The following is a 19996-nucleotide window of genomic DNA, read 5'->3' on the forward strand; positions in this document are numbered from 1 at the left end:
CCCTCACTTGTGAACAAAACCCCAAGACACTTGAACTCCTCCACTTGGGACAAGGACTCTAATGTTAATGTCAAATGTCTTGCTAATATTAACTATTGAGCCAAGACTCATATTTTATTTTAACACATGGATGAAAATATATTTGCTGGCAATGAGTGAACTTCACTCACACACTTGAAGAAAGGTTTTCCACAGTGTGAAGTCATAAGCCTTTTTATTCAGTGTAAAAGTCAGATCTTACAAAAATCACCAGATAAACTTTCACAGCCATGCGGAAACAGTTTGCAACGCTTGTAAACAAAGAAGCCATCCATTACAACCAATATTATGATCCAAACATTTGGCTTTATTTACAAAGTCTATCAAAGCTTGATCACAGCACAAATTTACCATAAGAAAGGAAACTGGTATACACTATCAAAAAGATGTACAAACTTTAAACTGCAATCTAATAATGTACCTCAAGGGTCAGTGTTAATATCAATAGATTTATAACTATTAACATAGATTTTTTTTTTTGTAATTTGTATCCAAAAATAAATTTTGCACCATAACCCTCTCAACTCACAATTATTTTCAGACAATAGTAATCCCAATACATTAAGTCATTTTATCAAATATATATAGCACCACAATATAATGGTTTAATATAATCAGGAAGGGGAGGGGAGGGGCTATCACATACAAAAGACCCGTGTTAGTATCCAAGGAAAACAAATATCCAACTCTAGGCTGCTCCTCAACACCAGTTCAGTACGGAAGCCTGTTAACACCAAGAAATAGTTAACTGTTCTGTATATTAAACATAATAATAGTCTAATTTATGAATAGTGTCAAATATGTGACTTATTTTAATATTTTAATCTACTTATTTATTTTTTTCATTAAGTCAAACATGCTTTTTTTTTTTTTTTTTTGGTGCAAACAGGCTACCGTACCTTTCTGATCACAGTGGAGGAGGGTAAAAAAAAACAATAAAAAGAACAAAAACAAAAACACGGACAGACTGAGGAACAACCAATGACAACAAAAAAAAAAAAAAGCTCAGCACGACATCGGCACAATACGCTCTGTTCGACATGCTTTCAGTTGATCATTGCACCCAACCCCACGTCATCGACTCCCATCTCCTAGTACTGATGCCCAAACGTGTTAAATACACAGCTACCTGTGAACGGAGGTTAAACATGTTTCGCTTTTAGATCTGGGGATCAAGAGGTTTCGTATCCACAAGGAAAAGTGAGAAACAGAAAATCTAAAACAGTGCTGATTGTGCATTTGATTATTTAGGGTTAATCTAGAGGAGGGTAGCAGCAGTTAGTCCATAGAACAGTCTTCTTTTTTTTTTTTTTTATATATACTAAGATATTCATGAAGTTTGGTCATGAAGTACTTAATGCTTTATTCTGCCCTCCTACATCAGAGGAAAACAACTCTGACCCTATTCTGAAACCTTCCTGCTTCAGCTGATTGTGAGACACTGTTTTTTTTTTTTTATTGCTCATTTGGTCTTAGAAACTTAGCCTGTTCAGCTAAGATGTGTATCCAATCTGATCAGTAGACAAATCCAAAAAGGAAACTGGCAGAAAACATACCTCACATCTCTTGAAGAAATCAAAGGTTTACAGGAAGCTACAAAAAGCAGGTTAAAAAAAAACAAAAAACAAAATAAAAAACCCCATCAACTTCTGAAGTGTTATGTGTAGTCACTCATACATAGAATTTACAGAAGAAATGACAAAATACACAAAATGGTGAGATAAGACTTACATTAAATGAATTATGTGGAAGCAAATAAGAGCTATAATCATTGGGATCTTTAAAAGTGAATACCTTCTTGTGAAATGCAACCATTAATGAATTAATATTATAGCTGGTAAATATGTGCTGAAATGCTTTTTTGATTACAATAAACATTTTTGGACAATAAGACACTAAACTGAAGAACATTATAAAATGGAATATGTAGTAAATACATATAAGGTTGACTTTTTGTTCTATTCATTGTACATTTAAAAAATTGTTTAACATTCAGACTTATATTGGCTTTACCAAAATTCCATATTTTATACTTTAATAAAAATATGACCCTTGAAGTTTCATTTATGATTTCTCAACACCATAAATGTCTTTAAAAAAAAAAAAAAAAAAAAAGCCATCCGACATTAACGTTCCTTCACTGGTTACATTCCACAGTTAGATATTCAATTAAGAATACAGCACTAATCGACTTCCACAGAGATGCATGTGATGAAGACAAACCCAGCTGATTCAGACTTGTAGCTGATGCAACCCTTAGAATGAAAAACACAAACTTCCTGAGAATTGGATTATGAACCTTACTGGTAGAGAGAGAGAGAGAGAGAAAGTAGAGAATGTCTGGGTCTTTTATGATCGCTGAGAACTTAACATCTGCTCTGTATTTCAATATTTCCGTATCGGAGCCCTGGCTCACAAATATCACAGTCATATAATACCATTTTGTTAAATTGTCTTCTATGTTAATTCTATTCATGTAGTGCTCTCGACATTTACGGGTGCTTTATTTAACATAGCAAAATAATATGGGATCTATTGTTATTGCATATCATTCAAATTAGAAGACTACCTCATGTGCTGTGATAGAATTTTTTTTCTGTTTGGTGTCTAGTATTCAAGTGGATTGTTTTTAGGTTATTTTATTTTGCATATGCTAACCCACTGCCGTTGTCTATTTCACACTCTTGTATTAGCTAAACGTGGCTAGCACCAGGAGGTAGTAGATAAACAGCTGCAAAAATCGAGCTCTACGAAGAATGAAGGAGGAGTCTCGTCATTTCCACGGCCAAGCATGGACTTGGGACTAAACGATTTGTTTCTCCATACCATCATAGTCATGAAATTTACTATAGATATATGTATATATATGTACGTATATATATAGAGACAATCTATCTATCTATGCCACTTTAAGATCCCGTCGTCATATGTGAATGCTGCCTTCAGAGACTATTGGAAAAGCAGTGCATTGTTCGTGTTTCATTATTAACAAACCTGTTATTCTGTGGCTCAGCTGAATCATAAACTAGCTTGCATACATATGGCTCTGACATGAGAACAACCTAAAGCAAACAAATAAACAACATCGATGCTTTGCATATCACCCTACAGAAAATATTCAACATGTTCTTTTTTTTTGCATTTGGAGATCAAAACTGCTTGATTAAGATCGTTAAAACACGTTCAACCTCTTACCATTAATATCAGAAACTAAAGTGTGATGCTACAAATGCTGAATGTATGGGCTCTCTAGTGTGCCACTTTTGTCATTTTTATTTAGATAAAATTATCTGGGACTGGAGAGAATTATAGATTTGCAAAAACAAGAAACCAGTAAATGATTCTATTCCTTTTCATGTTAAAGTGATTCATTAACAGTCGCTTTTCCATTGACCCTCAAACTATGCGAATATAACTTGCACATAAAAATTTACTTAATGGAAAAACAAGAATTTTGCCAAAACTCTCGTTTTTTGATTAAAAGTTTTTGCGCTGGCAAGAGGTGGTTTTTCAGGTGTAGTGCAATTGGTATATCACGCAAAACTGTAATGGAAAGACCTTTTTCTGCAACTAGTCACATGAATTTAAAAAAAAAAAACAGATGTTGACGGCCATTACAAGTGAAGACAGAGTTTTAAAAGGAACATGGCGTGGTATGTGTGGACACACCAGAAAACCGAATCATTTTTTAATTTAATATGAGATAGAGTGGTAATATATAATAATAATGAATTTATCTGTAAATCAACACCATATTTACGTTCGTCGCCATGTTTATGGAACGACTTCTCATGTCATTTCGCGATAAACAAATCATCGCATTTGTGATTTAATGGAAAAACCAACATTACACATTTCTGTTTTTTCGGCATTTAGTAAATATCAGTAATGTTTTGCACAAATGTCCAATGGAAAAGCGACTACTGACTTTCAAAAAAGTATTTAGAAACATCTACTTAGTGACTATATTTATACGAGTCTACAACTCAGATATTATTTTAGTCTGTATCATCAGTGTAGTCAGTTCAAATCTTAAAGGTTCAATGTGTAAGACAAGTGCATGCTTATGTTTACAAAAACTTTGTGTTGGAGTCCGTTTTGTGGTGAATTCCTAAGCTCATGTCACTGTAAATTTAGAATGGACTAAACTGGAATATATTCACATTCCCTCGCTTGTTCTTATTGCAGTAACAATGAAAATACAGTTTGCACAAAATGCACTTGACAGAACAGGCAGTCGTGACTCACATTAGCTGATTCAGTTTCTAAACTGCTGTTGCTGCTGTAGAAGAGCAAATGGGAGATGCCGAAGAACTGTGTCAGTCTGATGATTTTACAAAAAAAACTGACCTGAGTTCTTAACAAGGAAATCAGTGTAGGGGGTGTTACCGAAGACAGCTACAATCTACAAATGATGCAGCCGAGTACAAAACAGACTCCAAATCTTACACACTGAACCTTTACAACAGGATTTGCATCTACTGCCTCACTGTTGAGTTGTCTACATGTAATTAAAATGATTTTTTTTTTTTACTAAGCCACCTCATAATTTTCTCATGGAATAAGGATTCATCTGTATAATTGTAATAAAATGTAACTGATCTATTTCAGAGGATTCTTATTCATTAGTAAATAGTAACTATACATTCACAAAGTCTATATAACTCTATGGTGGCACACTTCAGACTCCATACAAATGAGGTGTTTCACATGTAACCTGGAGCCTTTGTCCTCCACTGGTTGGCCCATAACAACAGAAACACCACTGCTGTAGTGTGTCCTTTAACTGTATGTAAGTGATGGATGAGTGGAGCTTTCTTGTGCTGTACGGTGGGACTGAGAGCTGGACTGGCCTCGTGTCAAAGGGACTTGTTAATCAGCCAGTTGTGTCGACCGCCTCTGATAAGACTCTGGTCCCTCCCTAACAGCAGCTACATCCAAACTGTAGAGGTCAACGTTAGACTGGATAGTGGGAGTAACATGTTAGAGTGTACCCTATCATACCAGTAAGGTTTTTCTTTAATGCAACACACGCTGCTGCTCGTATTAGCTCAAACTATAAGCGTTTGTGTGTTTGAAGGGCCAAATTTACTTACTAAACTGGATTTTTATTTCCACAGCTTTGATATTTTTCCTTAACATTACAGCACAACTTGTCTAAAACACAATGCTGTCGTTTTATAAGGGTGGGGTATGAGTGAACAGTGCTAACAGTCATTTATGGTTTTGTGGGATTCTGGTGATGGGTCCCTGGAGGTCCTCTTTAACACAACAACCCAAAACCATTCAATGTGCTTTAGTTATGCAGCTTATCTTGGCTGATGTTATTTTTTTTTGTAGGTTCATTCACAGCAGGCGCTTACATTGCTTCACTTCCATACCAGAACCCTGTTGCTTCTGTTGTAAAGCAGAGAATACTTCTTATTTTTTCAGATTTTTTTAACTTAATTTTATATACTTGTCAATTCTCTGTGGTGGAACAGACTCACACCACATCTTACTGGTCTATGCAGACTTCTAACATTTTTGAAATATGGAAAAGTTGCTTATTTTCTCCATTTCATATCAATAAAATCACAAGACTTTTCAGAAATACCAAAGATCTCCTTAAAGTTTTGGAAGCTTGTGTTAATTTGTGGATTTTGAGACTTGAACATTGAGTTTCATTGCTTCTTGTACTGTAATGTTTGGATGAGAAACAAAGCAGTGGACAGCTTGTGATTGTTAACAAGTGTTTTGCTACCCAAATATCAAACGCCCATGTAAATGAGTAATGCTGAGCAGCATTTGTACTAAGATTGCTCTCGTCAAACCACCAGCTGTAATATCTATACTCTGTAGTTCTATTTGAATAGGTTTCCACATACTATATGAATAGAATCACTTTTATAAAACAATGCACATTAAATTCCCCACACAGCCACCAAAAACTGTAAATGTAAAATAAGAACATTAAGACAAAACAACTCCAAAATAGATCATTACAAAATAAAAGAAAAAAAAAAGCTTCAAGTACTATTAACAAAGGAAAAGTCCACCTGGCAATATTGTTCAAAAGAAAAGAACCAAAATATACACAACTCTGTTCCTCTTTGGGCCAGCCTCTTCTCTCCTTGGGCCAATGGAAATCCTGCGTTCAGTGGCTGACTCTCAGACCTGATAACAAACCAAATGTTTAAAAAAAGAAGTAAAGAAAACTGAAGACCTGGCTCAATAAATGGTTCTCACAGTTTCTACAGGTCTCTGTGTGCCGCCCAGATTGTGGCAGAGGCAGGATGGGCTGATGTGAACTTGCACGACCCCCTTTTTTGTGGAAAAAAAAAAGGGTTGTTGGATGATTCCACTCGAGTGTCTTTAATCTGAGTGGACATTTCTGTCAGGAGAGGAGAAAAAGCCGGGTGGAGGCTTTAAAAAAACGAATGCCCAAACATGTATGAACCAGGCCTGACGGTGGGTGCTTCCCAAACCTGTTAATCCGAAACATGTGGGGGCTTGTGAGTGATTACGTGCACACACAGCTACAACATTACAAAGTTGTTCCCTTCAGGATTTTTCAGAAGCTTGCTCTTCATGACGTTGTACTGACTCCATGTACAGGCCTGGTGTTGGTCTCTAAGTGGAACCGGAGTTTTGACTCTCCATGATCCTGATCCAGTCTCCAGAGGTGTGTTCTGTCCTGGTTCATCCTGCTCTGTCGTATCCTCACGACCTCAGGGCTCCTGTTTGATGTAGTAGCTGCCGGAGCCATTGCTCTCCTGGTCAGAGATGGTCTGTGAGAAGGTAAACTCGTCGACCTCCGCTGCCTCCTCCTTCATTCGCAGAAGAGGCTCTACAGACGGGGACAAAGACAGATAAGAGAGCAGCACAGATGAGCCAGGTCTCTTCATGCACTCTGGACCTGTTTAGACTTGCTTTAACACTACTTTCTCATGATGTGATCACAGGTAGCAAACTCTGATATCAACTGTTGCGCAATGAGATCCACAGGGAAATACCAATTCACTCAAGGTAAAATGTGCTCCCATTTCCACAGCTGATATTTATTCCCATATCTATGTAAGCATTTCATCAGCTGTTTATTGCTTTGACTTAGATGAATAATTAAGCAATTACTGACTTTCTGAAATCAAAAATAGTTAAATTTCAACACTGTTTTCTGGAAGTTGGTTCATATCAACCAGTCGGCCATCAGCTTTTTCCTGGTGTTGTTTTATATCAGACAGATTTTAGCCTGAATCCATTATATGTCAAAAAAAATTAAACTTCTGTTGACCAGTTACATGTTACGATTATACATCACTGTATATGGTAGAAACAAATATGCTTTGTGTCTGTTAGTTGCCTCATATGCTGCAACACAAAATGACAAGTGGCAATCAAAACTGCACCATGAACACGTGACATGGAACTATTCAATTTGACGTGTGCAGCCCAACTGATTTTATCTACCCTTTGTGTTTTTTCTCCTGTCATTTCAGATATGGTAAAACAACCATAATTTTCCAAATTGTGAAATCACCTCCAACTGTTTCTCCATTTGTGACGGATTTACAAAGAAACATAACAAAGCTGTTCTGCTCAAGTTCAACAGCTTGTACAGCAGCCACAATGCCTACAGTGTAGAGAAGGGAGATCCAATCATAAATGATCACTTGAGAAACTTGTATAGATGCATTCTAATGCCAGGTCTAAACATATGTACTCAGAGCTGTTCTCTTGTTATCACATCACCAAAAGTACATGTAAAAGCCAGAACAGGGCCTCTAAGTCAAATGTAGGGAGTGGACCAATATCCTTTTTCCTTGTGTTAATGCCAATTCCACATGCATGACGAGCATCAATCAAAAAAATCTTCAAATCAAACAAACATGCCTTACGACTGCTTCAAAATGAAGCAGTGAGGTGAGACAACATACTAGTAATGTCAAACTAAGACTTTGAAAATGTAAATGAACAGTGCAGCATCATTCTAGACCTTCACTGGCATGGGAAATACTCAAGTGACATCACTGACAATGAACAAAGTTGGTTTAACAGTAGAACATGCAGCATCAGCAGCATCCAGCTCCACAGTGAGGCCCAGGCACCGGGACTCTGAGGACCTCTTCCAGATAAAATCTCCGTCGCGCCTCAAAGGGCTCAGTGCCGTGCTGGTTTTAACATTAGTGTGCCGTTACCTGATTTGTGGGTTTGGTGGAGGTGGGTTCGGGGCCGGGGGGGCCGAGTAGGCCCCTGGGTAGGGTAAGGGGGCGGGCTCTGCTCTTCGTCCCCCGAGAAGCTCCTCCTCCTGCCTGCCTGACTGAAGGGCCGTCGACCAACCGGAATCTTCCTCTCTAAACACCAAGCCAGACTCGGGTAAGCTACCAGGGGCTTATTACACACAGGGGGTCAGTTCAACTGGCACGTGTTGGCAGTGATCAGATGTATGTGTCAGGAAGGAAAGTTCAAAGGTCAGAGTGTAGGGTGAAACTGTATTGAACCTCAAACTGTTGTCACTTGTGTTCATATGCCCGTCTGAATAAGCCCCTGGTTAGCTGATCTCACACCGCCAGACCCACTTAAGCAGATGCACCGTTAGCTACAATGAGCAGAGCTACAATAACAACCAAAATATGGAAGTCAACAGCTGCAAATATTAAAATACATATCTGTATAAGATTTTCTTCGTTTACATTTGAGGTATGGACATTGAATTGTACCCGAAAGGGAAGTTTTGTATGATCTGCTCCTCTGAATAAACAAAGAAAAGAAAAAACAAACAAACAAACAAAAAAGATTGTATAAGATTTAGGGGATTTATCGGATGATTTAACTGAATTCTGTTTCTGTGGATCAATTCCAGTCAGCTTACATGGGCCTCACCCCAGCAGTGTGTCCATTTGTTTTGATCTACAATGTGGTTTCGTAATGAGATATCATGAAATATTGCAATCACAAGTATGTAAAAAATGCACTGCAGTACACATACAAAAGAGCAGCCTCACTTCTAAAAACAGTAATCACTTCTCAAGATACAGCAAGGAGTAATGGTGGCCAATTACCTTTGAAGACAATTTGCCACTTCATGTTCCCTTTTTTAAATTAATCCAAGTTAAATTTTGGTTTATTTCACACATTATGGTACAGAGATGAAAAATCTAATTTAGATTTCTGTCCTTTAATATCAGCAGCCGAACACTTCCACATGAACTCAGTTCAGTATTAGCATCTGCTACTGTGGTCTGAAGCTTTGGGCCTACATTTGAATGCAAGACCAGGCCTCTGCTGTCAACCACCTGAATTATCTCAAACACTTCTTTCCCTTGTGTCTCCAGCTATGCAGGCTATGTGTTAATCCAACTCAATCGGGCGAAGACACTCATTTCATCTTTTCACAGCATCCCGCAATGTGACACAAAAGGTCAAATGAACATATTCCTGAAAGCCAACAGGTAATGTGACCACTCAAACACCAACAGAGTTCCCACTGCAAGTGTAGCCAGTGACAGGAAGAGGTAGGAGAAAAGAAGAAGGCCAAGAGGAGTAAAGAAAAACATATTAGACTGGACTGTATAAGACCATCTACTCACTTTTCTTTTGGCCTTTGTACTGCTGGGCCTTTTTCTTCTGCTTGGGCACAGATGGAGGCATTTCTCTGTTGCCTAAAATAAGATTATATGCCATCATTACAAATGACACAACTGAAGTCCTAAAGGTTTAGTCTGAAAAGACAGGTTAGTGAACATTGCTAAATGGTCTGGTGGTCTAAATGTCAGAAAGCAAACTAAACTAACTTTACATTCAAATACAACAGAGGAAAGTAGCAAAATCTTTTAATACCCCTTTTCCACCAATCCAGTCCTTGCGTTGGTTTGGAGTTGGTACAAGTTGCACAGCTTCTGAGAACCAGTTTGTTAGAGTCATGTGATTATGTCACTGTACAGGACTGTATACATTCATCAGAGGAGCCGCAGCAGTGTAAGAAAGAAGTGTGTTAATGTTGACAATTGTTATCAAGATACCCTATAGCTAGACAACTATCAAAAAAATCCCACTGTTTCCCGCATAAACGCCACAGAAAAAAGTTTTAAGATTTTTTTTGCAGATCAGAATGTAGTTATTTAAACTTCAATTCTGTGCTGTATGTGAAAATGTGCAGTACCATTGGTTACACCTATCTTATCTGATCAGCTATCATAATGCCAGCATGCCTAACAAACTGTGACTATGACCACACTAGCCAGTACTCAGGGTATGAAACTGAAAAGAGCCTAATCTTGGCAAGCCACAGTACAACCCCTCCAGAGACCCTGTTGGAGTTCATTTAATGACCATACTGAAGTGTCAGTATGGTCATTTAGCTTTTCTTCTTGGATTTGGCAGAATGGCCACTGTGTAAGTTCTGGATCACAAACACTGAGTTTATCTTGTTGGTTGTAATAATAATAATACCTCCTTCCCCTGTCACAAGTGTTTCTGGATTCTAAAAGAACTGGCTCTGAACCAGCCCTGGAAATGCCTTGGTGGAAAAAGGGTATAAGTGAAGAAGCCAGACCAGACTATCAGTATTAGCTGATCATCAGTATAGTATGTGTATAGTAGGGATTAGGGATGTAACAATTACCGGTATAACGATAAAACGCGGTAAAATTCCAGACGGTTAGTATTACCGTTTAAAATCTAATTATCATGATAACCGTGTTTGATTACCGCACTTTGAAAGAGAGAGAGTGAGAGAGACTATCTATCTATGAAAAAGAAACTAAAACAACTCAAACTTGATATGGAAAATGGTCAAACAATGTCCATAAGGTTCCATCTTTAATGCACATTTGTATGTTTGATTGCTTACATGTTAATATTTGAATGTTTCTGCCTACAGAAAGTACATTATGCCTATTATTACCTCCGCCAAGGAGATTATGTTTTTGTCAGCGTTGGTTTGTCTGTTTGTCTGTCTGTGTGCAAAATAACTCAAAAAGTTATGGACGGATTTGGATGAAAATTTCAGGAAATGTTGATACTGGCACAAGGAATTAATGATTACATTTAGGTGGTGATCGGGGGTGGGGGGGTGGGAGGGCCACAGGGGTTCACTGATCTGCCTTGGCAGAGGTCTGTGCTTTCCGAGTGCTTCTGGTTTTATTTGGTTTTTTTGGTGTTTTTTTCAAAATACAACTTGTTTAAATTATTTCAGTGTGTGTATAAGTACTTTTTGAACATTTTGAGCACATTTCAGCAATAACGCGATAATAATGATAACCGTGATAATTTTGGTCACAATAACCGTGATATGAAATTTTCATATCGTTATATCCCTAGTAGGGATGCAAATTATCGATTAATCCATTAATCATTAGTTGGTTGACCTTATCAATCGATTAACGATTAATTGATAAGTTGATATTTAATAATAATAAGAAAAATTGATATTTTCCTGAGAACCTGAATTTCTCTTTCGATAGGTCTATAAGAAAAAAAAAATGCAAAAAAAAAAAAGAGCTAAATATCATTTATATACTTCATGAAAAAAGCATTTCATATTAATCAATGACTGATTTATTGTACCACTGGGGATACAGTACAGGCAATGACATTTATGGAGTATAACTAAATAAATTCTGCAGAAAAATTCAATAAATAAATGGCTCTGAAGAGGAGCAGTTTAGAAGAAATGGACTTTGCATCATTAGCTGACATGATGGAGTGAGATTTCAGCAGAGATGCCGTCCCGTGAGACAGGTGTGGACAGGTAACAGGGTAACCTGTTATTCAACTTCAGCGATGAAGCCTAGTTTGGGCAGTGGCGCCCCCTACTGTCAACATCACAAACCCCGCCGTGGAACAGGGCAATTAACCGACAATTGATCATTTAATCGAGCAAATTCTTATCAACAATTACTTGATAGCCGATAGTGTATAGTATGCGTCACAGGACTAATGTTATCTAGTGCTGTGATAACTATGCAGAGATCATGGTCATGTATCTTACTCTGGGAGGCGGGAGGTTGGAGCTGGTATCCCGTCAGTTGACACCAGCCCACCGGGTAGAGGTCAGGTGACTCGCAATCCACCCACTGGTCGTATTCATCCTCCCAGCCGTCAAAGTGGATCCTCAGTAGCCGGTGCACTATCCTCGTCACCGTGGCAACACACACCAGCCGTGGCTCCATCAAGTCCACAGCCTCCAGCTTCATGCCTTGCCGGAATCCATGATTAGGAACCTCCTGGAGATACATGGCATCGTGGACATTAAAATATGAATACTTTAACAGTACAGGTGCATAGTCAAGTACCAGAAGTCTGAGTTGATAAACCCTGAAATGGAAGGTTAGTTTTTTGTTTCAGACAAGCTGATCTTATCCACTTATATCAAATCAAGAATTACAAGCATGCCAGATGAATGAAAAAAGCCATTACTGATAGAGCTAAGACATGACAAATCACCACAGCAATGAGGAATCAAAAAGTAGAGCCTCTATGTTATTCAACAGAGGTGAAACAATATACTATGTGTATTTGCAGACTACATGCGCATTTATCTAAAACAACTAACAGCTACAGTGAATAAATAGCCTGGATGTAGTAGAAAAATGTTTGATACACTACTATTGTTATACATACACTACAAACAAAAAGTTAAGGATGTTTTTAATTTTTGGGAAGTTTTTTTAAATTGGGATACTTGCACAGCACTTTTTACTTTTTTGTGTGTGAATTGAAACACATTTTTTTAATGACCAGACATAGTTTTGGTTACAAATGGCAAAAATGAAAAAAAAAAACAAAAACAAAAACAAAAGAAATATCCTTAACTTTTTGTTTTTACTGTACATGCTTATCACTGACCATGCAGTCAATGTTTACCAATGTAATTGTTAATGGATTTTATTTATTGAGCTATAATCTGACAGGAACACAATAAGGAGGTATCATCATCTTTAAACCTGTATACTTTACTATGGTCATATACAGTATGTACAGGTATGTTCACTTAAATACAAAAATGTTCAGCAATGTTCCTGTCTGTATGTAGTCTGATTTTAGGGTAGGAATTTACAGTGAGAAGTCAACTGAGGAAATAAAGGAAGTGGCATGTACCCACAGTGAAACCCACAGGGAAACCATTAACAGAACGTACCTTGTTAAAGAGCTTGACAGGAGCAGCTATTGAACCCATTTCTCTGAGGTAGTCAAACCATTTAAATGGCAGCTTAGTGTACCCTGAAGAACAGAGCCAGGAACATTAGGACGCACAAACCATCTAAACATAACATGTGCCCTATCCTGAAGAGAAATGGTATTAACAAGAATGTATAAAGTTGTTTATATATATGCTATATTTTACATGTTGTGTGTATATATATATATATATGTACATATATATATATATACATATATATATATATATATATATAATATATATATATATATATAATATATATATATATATATATATATACATATATATATATGTACATATATATATATACACACATATACATATATATATATATATATATATATATATATATATATATATATATGTACTGTCTTTATTGATGATGATTTGAAGTTTCAGAATAGTAAGTTCAAATGCATTTAGCAAAGACTTTTGTAAATATCTGTCCAAAACTCTGTGGTCCTTAAACGTTTCAGTGTGAGATACTTGGGGGTATTTAACAGTGAAGGCAACCCCAAAATATCTACAGTGAGATCATCAAAATTTTATACTGTGAGATTAAAGGAGGTTCTGAAATTCTCCCGGCAGTCAGAAATGAACAGTATACGTTACCTCTAGGGGGCGTGAGTTCAATGTCATTGATTTCACAGAATCCGACAGGGAAGATAGAGGGGGAGGTGCCGTGGTAGCAGAACCAGTCTGATCCGTCCACCGCCTCCGAACCGTCAATCCCGATCATGAGGTACCCGTCTGCCAACACCTGCACAGCAGAGCAGCTGAATTCAGTGTGGGCCAGCAGTGTCAACTGAAGCTTCATATAAGGAACACAATGTGCATGATGTACAGTCGCAGAAAAATTATTAGACCACCCTTGTTTTTTTCAATTTCTTGTTCATTTTAATGCCTGGTACAATTAAAGGTAAATTTTTTTGGACAAATATAACGATAACAACTAAAAATAGCTCATAAGAGTTTAATTTCAGAGCTGATATCTAGCCATTTTCCATGGTTTTCTTGATAATAATCAAAATCACTTAAGTTCTTACATCAATAGCTATGGCATTGTACTGCCAAAAACAGTGCTTTTAGACATTCCATGTTTTCTTTTCTGTCTGTTTTAGTCACATGATAAATACAGGAACTGGTACTTGATTGCATAACCATTGTTTTTGATGACTTTTAGTGGTCTTATAATTTTTCCACGACTGTAAATGTGCAGCCGGGACACACACTTACCTTTCTTACAGTGGCTACACATATAGCTGAGAGGTTGAGGGGGTCAATGGCTTCTAACTTCATTCCATCTTTGAACCAATCCCCACTCTGGTCCACATCTTTTACCTAAGACAAATCAAGAAAATAATGTCATTTCTGCTGCTAGTGGTCTCTCTCAATCAAAACAAGACATATTTGATGAGGATGTAAGATGAAATCACAGGAGCTGTCATTTCTCCAGCACTACTGTATTAATGTTTCATTCACATTATATTTAGGAATGCATATGCATGTTATATAATTTTATTTAAATTAAATAACACATACCCGTACCATGTACAGTACATAATAATGAAAATTGCTCATTGTAACACACTGCCACCTCATTGTTGAGTATATGTAAGTAGACATGAGTTCAAGTTATGGGGTTTTCCATGTCCAATTTCATATTTACACTTGTCTACTCCAAATTCAGGCTTGAAAACTTAGGAAGCACTAAACAGAAAGTCACCTTCTGGAAGAGCGGTGCAGGAGCATCCATCTGTCCATCCATTTTCTTTGTGATGTCTGCAAAATACATAGAATAAAACTTTTAGAATAATTAATGGATGTATTGACATTACGTCACAATAAAGCTAGACTCATGTGAAGTTCTACATCAATTAAATAAGTGATTTACTGATATATAACACACACTCTTATAATATGATACTGCTGTTTAGGACTTATTTCAGAAGCACTGTGCGAACTCAAACCCACCGGATCGTTTGAAGCGGTGTCCGATGCTGCGGGACCAGCCGATGCTATGGATGAGGGGGCTAAACATGTGGCACCAGAAGTCATCTGACCCATCCTCACTCTCCTCATAGACCAGCCTGAGGCGACCACCAATCACCTGCTCCACCAAGGCCACCCGTGTCCGGCACAGGTAGTTCTTATCCACCACCTCAACCCGCATCAGCTTCTTAAAGGGAAACTGCATGTTCTCATGTACCTGAGGGGAAAACAGAGACGGATTTAACAAACAAAAGCAAAATGTACAAACAGAGGGCTTTTTTAGCATTCGGGTGTCTAACCTTGGCGTTAAAGTCAGGCGGCAGTGTTTTAGCTCCAGTGAGCCGCTTCACAAGAAAGGCTTTCCAGTTCGAGTATTTATGTTGTATACCTGGAGGAGAAACACCACCGGGAATTTCCTCTACACATTCAAAACTGTGTACAACTTATAAAAAATGTAGTCATACTTGGTTCCAGACTCACTTTTTGGAGGTACAAGGGGTTTGCCACTAGATGCACACCATCCGACAGGGTGCACCTCAGGGATACAGAGATTACACCAGAAGTCCTTACTGCTGTCATTGTCAAAGCCCTCATATCGCAGGAGAGCCTTAAACCCTGTAAAACAGCAATGCAAACAAAGTAGCTAAAAGCTTTCCATATGAACACAAATCAAAACATTTAAGACATCTGTTAAATGAAAAACAAATAAATGTAGTAAATCTCACTCATGTTTCTGGACACTTCACACCTAATTGTTTTTGTCTAACATTTAACTTATGAGGTAAGTCTCTAAACAGTCACAGACTTCAAGGGGCTTTTGTGTTCACGTGACTACAGGACTGTAATACACAGACAGGAAATAAAACAGAACCATACATGATACATAGTATAGCATACACATCTATCCATACTATTACAGTGCAGGTTGCATGACATCCAACACAAGCTGATTCATCAGAATAAGCCTGTTTTTTTACACTAGTAAACCTGCTGATTGACTTAATATATTTGGGAGTAATAATAGATCAATTGGTCATGTTGAGACAATCAGCATTAACTGATTACTGTAATTGCAAGATGAAAATTAATGCAGACACATCTGTAATGAAGGCAGCATAAATGATTATGGCTGCACAACTTTTGTTTATAGTAAGCGCACTGCAGGCAGAGCTCAGAGTAGATCTAGTACAGTAAGCAATGCAGACAATACTGTTAAATAAAGGTTGATGGAGGCTCAGGTATTTTGCATCTCACTTCTTGTTATTTTTTATCATTTTATTTAGTATGTTAATAGATGGAAACAACAATCAGATATCTAAAAAGCCTGCAACGATGAACCACTAACTAGGAGACACCTTAAAACTGTAGCCCCTTTTACACAGCACTTCTGTTACGGCAATATTTTGCCTTTATTCCAGAACAACATCTGTGTAAACGAAATGGTGAGATCATTTGGTCCCACCTTTAAAAGTGTCTTGTGTTTATCCCAGTAGTCTTACCTGCTAGCTTAATGATTTCTGCAATCCAGTACACCTTGGTAGAGAGGCTGGTATCAGAGTTAAGCACTTCAATTCTCACTCCTTCATTGATGTCTCCCCAGCACGTCCCCATAGGGGCCTGAAGCACACAAGAAGCAGTGTAAAGCGTCAAACATCTCTTTCTACTGTCTGCCAAATGCTGCTGCCCTGTCTCACTGAAGCATTTACTTACATGTTTGAAACAGCTGACCGGAGCTCCTACTGTGTTATTGCTACAGATATACCGCCCCCAGTCAAAGCTCTCCGCAGGGACCACTGTGACGAACAAGAAAACAGTGTGAAGCTGCAGCTACATCTGAACTGAGTGATGCTGTTAGCCATTATCACTGCTTTCTAACAACATACCAGCTTTAGACTTGGCTTGGTTCTGTTGGCTTGCTTGGTACTGGGCGTAAGCTGCCAACTTTGCCATAAGAGGCTGTTTCTGTAAGACTTTTGCCTTTTTCGTTGGTGGTTTGCCCTTAGAAATATCAAAGCAGACATTTTCATTTTAAAAATGTACATTTATTCTTTGATATGGTGGATTATAGTGGGTTTATTACACACTTACCTGGAGTCTTGCCAAGATGCTAGCTTTTTTTGAGTTTGACGAATAACTTCTGGAACATGATACACTGCAGAAGCGCTTAGTTTTGGAGTAGAAAGCATCTCGGACTCCAACCATCCCACACATCTCACAGGTGGCTGTGGAAAGGAGAAGATGACACTGTGTTAAAATGACCACTATATTGCACTAGTTGGTAATCACTGACATACTCACAGGACAGGATTTCAGATATCCACATGCAGTTACAAGAAAGTTTAAAAAATCTTTTGAGTGTAATGTAATCATGGAGATTAGTGGAAGTTTAAGAATCAATGTGAACAGCAGAGTGAGCATATCTTTAAGTGTGGTTACTACAAAAATACAGTAGTTAGCAGTAAAGTACAGTAGCAGAGAGGAAAAAAGTTTAGGTTGCAGAAATTTCTTGTTTATTTTCCAGAAGATAGAGTAACCAAAAAATCATAACTTGGACTGTACACACTATTATTGTTAGTCGTGAGAGGCTGCAATAGCATCTTCCCTTTGCAAATTATATCTGAAAATTAAATTCTAATTACAGCGTAATATAAATAATATTATACAAAGAGTACTAAAGATCTTAAGTGTATGTAATTTTATGTGACTGAGAGCTGCGTGATTAGTTGAACTGCAATTTCATCATGTGCACCAGTGAGTGTAAAGGTGTTTTGATAATGAAATATGCTAAATAAAAGTCAATACTTTGTTTGAAACATTTAATATTTTTATATTTGTTTAAATTTTGAAACTGTCAGTAATATTTTCCTCAATAACCATGAAAATAACAGACTGACTACTCAATCAAAATACTGGCAATATGACTGTATCCCGACGTTACAAGATATTACTGCTGTTGAAGTTGAATATTCTTATGTGTATTTATTTGACTTTTGTGGAACTGTCATGTAGTCATCTGGGTTAAACATGTATTATAAGCCTATATGAATGGGGGATAAGTCCTAAGTAGATGTTGATATACTAACCCATTCCAGCCTTGCCATCAGGGTAGGTGTACACTTGTCCATTGTTTTTGATGATGGGAAGGCTAGCAGGCATGGAGGGTACCACCTCATCCTCACTGTCTTCAGAGCTGGAGCTGCTGGTGGACTCCTCGCTGCAGCTGTCATAGCCATCGAACATCCCGAATGAGTCTCTCCGCTTACGCTCTGAACGTGGGGTGCGTTCAGCCTTCAAAATTCAGCAAAAATAACACGAGACATGAAGTCTTAACAAGGGCTAACAGTAATGGTTATCCCTCTAACAGTAATTCTTCAATGACATTATTAGTTGTTTGTCCTGTAAAATGTTAGAAAATAATGACAAATTTAAATCACAGCTTATTACAGTCCAAGCCAGCACTTTTAGAGGCCAGCTACAGCTGAAAAACACTAAGTTTACAACCATTTTACCTTTTGCTTTGTCCTAAACACATCAATCAAGCAACCTTTACATGTATAGAACCTTTCATACAACTTAGTGCAGTTCACAGTGATTCAAAGATGAGATAACATGATTTTTTCATGGCCACATTTCAATAGATGACTAAACACTAAGCCTATGTAAAATTAGAATAAAAAAACCAGACAAAAAATTACAAAATAAACAATAAAAATCCATGCAACAAATAGCGTCAGTATAAGAGGAAAACGGAGTACAACTTCACTATGGTTAAAAAAAAAAAATTTTTTAAAGTAAAATAAACAGAATAAAAACAGTGGATGAAAAAATATGTAATGTTTATTCACCGCATGATCAAATGTTAAATTAAGTATTCGATTGATAGTAAAATTGTCCATCCGCATTGAGATCTATTATGCAGAAACTAAATGGAAATCATAATTGTATTATCATAATTATTTAATAAATTATTATTTTTAAAAATACAACAAAAAAATATGCTGTTAAATAAAGTGACAGTGTGATAATAGCAAACATAATCCGGAACCCTGTCGAAATGTTTACTGTTATCACCGCTAGTCCACTTCCTCCTCTGAGCATCACAGGTGATACCCTAAAGCCTGCGATAACGTGAATTATTTAGCCAATAAAACTGAAACAACGTTAAGCTACGTGCATGCAAAAACAAGCTGGACTAAAATGAAAATAATACAAAATAGAAAAAGCTAGCTAAAATGGAAGACAGGGGCGGCCTTATTAAAAATAGCTCCTGATGCTAACTAGCGTTAGCACAGCTAGCTAGCGGAAACCTGTTTTTCCAGTTAGTACTCACAAAAGCAAAGAACAATATAATTTTGTAGGTAACGCATATATACACGGGTGCAACTAAAATTAATGTGGAGTTATTTTTATTGTACTCAATGTATGCTTGGAGCGCGTTTTAATATTTAATACAAACTGAAACTGCAGCTAGCTACCATAAAAAAAAGATAACAACAAAGGAGGAGCGCTAGCCTAAGCAAATCCTATGTAGTCGGAGGATCGCGGCCCTAAAATGTTTAAAATAAACTCACCAAATCCCTTGTGTCTTCCATCAGCCCTTCATATAGATAACGTTATAGTTAACGGTGCTGCCCGACACAAATTAAACCCCTGCGGTGGGGATAGGTTTGGCTATGAAATACCAAAGTCTAAATGAATACTACTAAGCAGGATATCAACAAATTACTCTGCTGCGTTTGCGCATGTGCGAGCGTAACCTACTTTCATGTGATTGGTCAATCCGGAATGGAGGTCATCGACCGA

The 19996-nt window shown here is 37.4% G+C and overlaps 1 protein-coding gene across 3 annotated transcripts; it reads right to left on the bottom strand.

The window, feature by feature from the left end:
* Positions 1 to 4252: 4252 nt before the first annotated feature.
* On the bottom strand, positions 4253 to 19940 carry mbtd1 (mbt domain containing 1). 3 transcript variants are annotated; one of them, XR_003938273.1, is made up of 18 exons: positions 19765 to 19940; positions 18277 to 18481; positions 17282 to 17415; positions 17077 to 17191; positions 16904 to 16986; positions 16693 to 16810; positions 15674 to 15808; positions 15493 to 15581; positions 15176 to 15410; positions 14928 to 14983; positions 14438 to 14542; positions 13814 to 13961; positions 13160 to 13242; positions 12011 to 12245; positions 9609 to 9680; positions 8217 to 8372; positions 6268 to 6868; positions 4253 to 6195 (listed from the first exon to the last, which is right to left on the bottom strand). XR_003938273.1 is itself a non-coding variant. In XM_030163475.1 (17 exons), the coding sequence occupies exons 1-17, from the start codon at positions 19783 to 19785 to the stop codon at positions 6750 to 6752; spliced, it is 2109 nt and encodes a 702-aa protein (XP_030019335.1). In that variant the 5' UTR covers positions 19786 to 19940; the 3' UTR covers positions 4253 to 6749. The 3 variants fall into 3 exon arrangements, 2 of the variants coding, with proteins under 2 accessions (XP_030019335.1, XP_030019336.1); XM_030163475.1 differs by having other exon boundaries at positions 4253 to 6868; XM_030163476.1 differs by lacking the exon at positions 8217 to 8372 and having other exon boundaries at positions 4253 to 6868; positions 19765 to 19939.
* Positions 19941 to 19996: the final 56 nt, after the last annotated feature.

This window comes from Sphaeramia orbicularis, chromosome 19 (genome assembly GCF_902148855.1).
Source record: "Sphaeramia orbicularis chromosome 19, fSphaOr1.1, whole genome shotgun sequence".
Taxonomy (NCBI): Eukaryota; Metazoa; Chordata; class Actinopteri; order Kurtiformes; family Apogonidae; genus Sphaeramia; species Sphaeramia orbicularis.

Bases quoted from the DNA above. Each gene is read 5' to 3' on its own strand.
- mbtd1 (XM_030163475.1), bottom strand. From the start codon at position 19,785: ATGGAAGACACAAGGGATTTG. The intron at 18,482-19,764 runs GTGAGTTTATTT...TGAATTTTGAAG, and splicing joins TGGAAGACACAAGGGATTTG to GCTGAACGCACCCCACGTTC. The intron at 14,984-15,175 runs GTGGGTTTGAGT...TGTATTTTGCAG, and splicing joins ACACCGCTTCAAACGATCCG to ACATCACAAAGAAAATGGAT.